The 2,480-nt window shown below is 43.1% G+C and overlaps 1 protein-coding gene across 1 annotated transcript in view; it reads left to right on the forward strand.

Moving 5' to 3' along the window:
• The window catches only part of slc46a2 (solute carrier family 46 member 2), a 35,794-nt gene that overhangs the window by 2,657 nt on the left and 30,657 nt on the right, over window positions 1–2,480 (forward strand). The window contains exons 2-3 of the mRNA XM_008278060.1: window positions 42–260; window positions 605–776. Coding sequence (XP_008276282.1) covers window positions 42–260; window positions 605–776 — 391 coding nt within the window. The remainder of the gene's footprint in view (window positions 1–41; window positions 261–604; window positions 777–2,480) is intronic.

The raw sequence follows: 2,480 nt of genomic DNA on the forward strand, positions 1-2,480 counted from the left end.
TCAGTGTGCAGATGTTAAATGTGAGTCCGTCTGAATCACAGGTGAAACAGGTCCAAAGTGAGGATCCGGAGGAGAACTGCCACCTCCTGACCTCCACCTCCGACAGCCCGCCTGCTGCTGAGCCTCCTGCTCCGGTCGACAAGGTGACCGTGGTGCTGCTCTTCGTGGCCGCCTTCCTCTACGACTTTGCGGTTGGCGGCGCCGTAGAGATTCTGGGCGCCTTCGTGCTGAAAGCACCGCTCAGCTGGACCGCAGCTCAGGTACCAGTCTGCTGCTGCAGGGGTTTGTGGTTTAGATGCAGATGGAGATGGTTTCACTGCTCAGTTCTCACGTAGATTTAAATTATTGGCATCTAAATGTTAGTGATGAACAGCAGAGTGATTGTTCAGTTAAATGTGAGTTTTTATGCTCAGACGTCTATGTGTGGTTCGTCTTTATGTTTATTTATTAGTGAAACTGATTTAGTTTCACATTTCATGCTGCTCTCCTGTTTGTCTGGTGCTCTTGTGGTTTTAACTCGTTTCACTTTCTGTCTGATTCTTTCTTCTACTTCCTGTCTCTCTCTTGGTCTCTGGTTTTCTCTGTTGTCCGTCCCTCCATCCAGGTGGGTTATGGGAACGCCGCCGGCTGTGCGATTTTCCTCACCAGCTTCCTCGGCGTCATCGTGTTCCGTCGCTGCGTCAGCGACGTCATGCTGATCCTCATCGGGATGATGTCGTTCGCGTCGGGGATGTACTTCATGTCCTTCGTCACGACGACCCTCATGTTCTACCTCGGTGAGTCTGAGCGTTCCTCTGGAGACGCTGATGCAGGATGCAGCTTCACTCAGCCTTTAGCTTTAGTCGTTATTGTTTTGTTGAATCCACCTGAGTTTTTCTTATTGAAAGCATGTTCTCATCCCTCCCTCAGCTTTTACCATAAAACAAAGAAAAGAATAAAAAAAATCCCCAATATTCAGGAGCTGGGACGGGATTTTTTTTTATAAAAGCCAAACTGGTAATCTCAAGTGTTGACATGAAGTTTCCAGTCATGAATGACGTACAGTCGTCCTCAGATTTATCCAGACCTCCCATTAAAGAAGGAAAAACCAGATGAAAAAGGTTGATAATGACAAAAGTAGTAATAAATAAAAATGTAATGAACATCATGACGTTGCTTTTGAATTGGTTCAACACAAATATTAAAAAAAACAAAAACAAAAACAGCCTGATGAGACCTGTGAACTAACATGTAGCTGAACAACCCTGTGAGCCAATCACTGCCATCAGGTGTTTCCTGTAACTCTCAGTCAGACTTGTGCACCTGTTGACAGGTGTTCTGGACCACTGCTCATCAGCAAAGGCCTCTCATTGGTCCAGGACAATTTTATTTTTTAAATTATTCTTTTCAACCACAATTCAAAAGCAACGTCTTATTTCACTAAATTATAATTTAGCAAATTTTTATTTATTATTACTTTTTTCCGTTTCTGGTTATTTGAGTGACTGTTGTGAATTTTCCCTTTTCTTTAATGGGAAGAGATGAATAGATCTGAGGACGACTGTATCTGCTGGTGTGCATCTTATTAGGAAACTTATTAAAAAAACTTTATAACTTGGAACTTTTATACTTTTATTATTTTGAAGCTTTAGTGAACGTGCTCACATCTTGGTTTCTGACACCTCTGTGCGTGAATAAAACCTGGATATTAACACACAAAGCTGTTAAAAACAGGATATTAACACATTAAGCTGCCTGTTGTGATGTTTTTAGGAACTCGTTTTGTTCCTGTCGTGTTTGTGCACCAAACACCAGAGAGGTGTTTTCCCTTCACGTGACGCGGTGGTTCAGCAGGTTTTCTATAATTAACACGTCAGGTTTTATTCCCACAAGAGCCTGATGTTTAAATGCACGTCTGATTTTCAACGCGGCCAACAGCCCGGTCGGCTGGTTGGTTGGTTTTCTGGGTTTGACTCGATAAAAGATGAACGAGCAGCTGAATGAATGAAGGCGTTACAGGTCGACGTGTCCTGTTGAACACATGTTGCGACAGACGTAGGTCATCGGTACAAATCATAAAAGGAAGCAAAATGAGGAACTGGGAGTAACTGGAAACCACAAACGTGTTGTTTTCTCAGTTTTCCAGAATCATGCTACAGATAGACTGAAGGCTTCGTCTCTGCGTCACAGTGCAGCTGTGTTTAAATTAATCGATTGATTTACTGGATTAACCGATTAGCCAGTGGTAGCTGCTGCTGCTCCACCAGGACCTCAGTCTGATAAAAGTCACACAAATGACGGCATAAAGCTAAACACATCATCCTGAGTCGGTTAAAGTCCAGGTTAGAGGCTAACAGGTGATAAAATTCACCATTTTGAGAAATATGTTTGTATTGTTGCAGGAAGTTAGGAAGGAGATCGATTTCACTCTTGTGTTTGTACACCTAGCATGATGCTACAGCTAGCAACCAGCTAGCTTAGCTAACGCTAGCTGATTAACA

Source organism: Stegastes partitus, unplaced genomic scaffold (assembly GCF_000690725.1).
Source record: "Stegastes partitus isolate 25-593 unplaced genomic scaffold, Stegastes_partitus-1.0.2 Scaffold114, whole genome shotgun sequence".
Classification (NCBI taxonomy): domain Eukaryota; kingdom Metazoa; phylum Chordata; class Actinopteri; family Pomacentridae; genus Stegastes; species Stegastes partitus.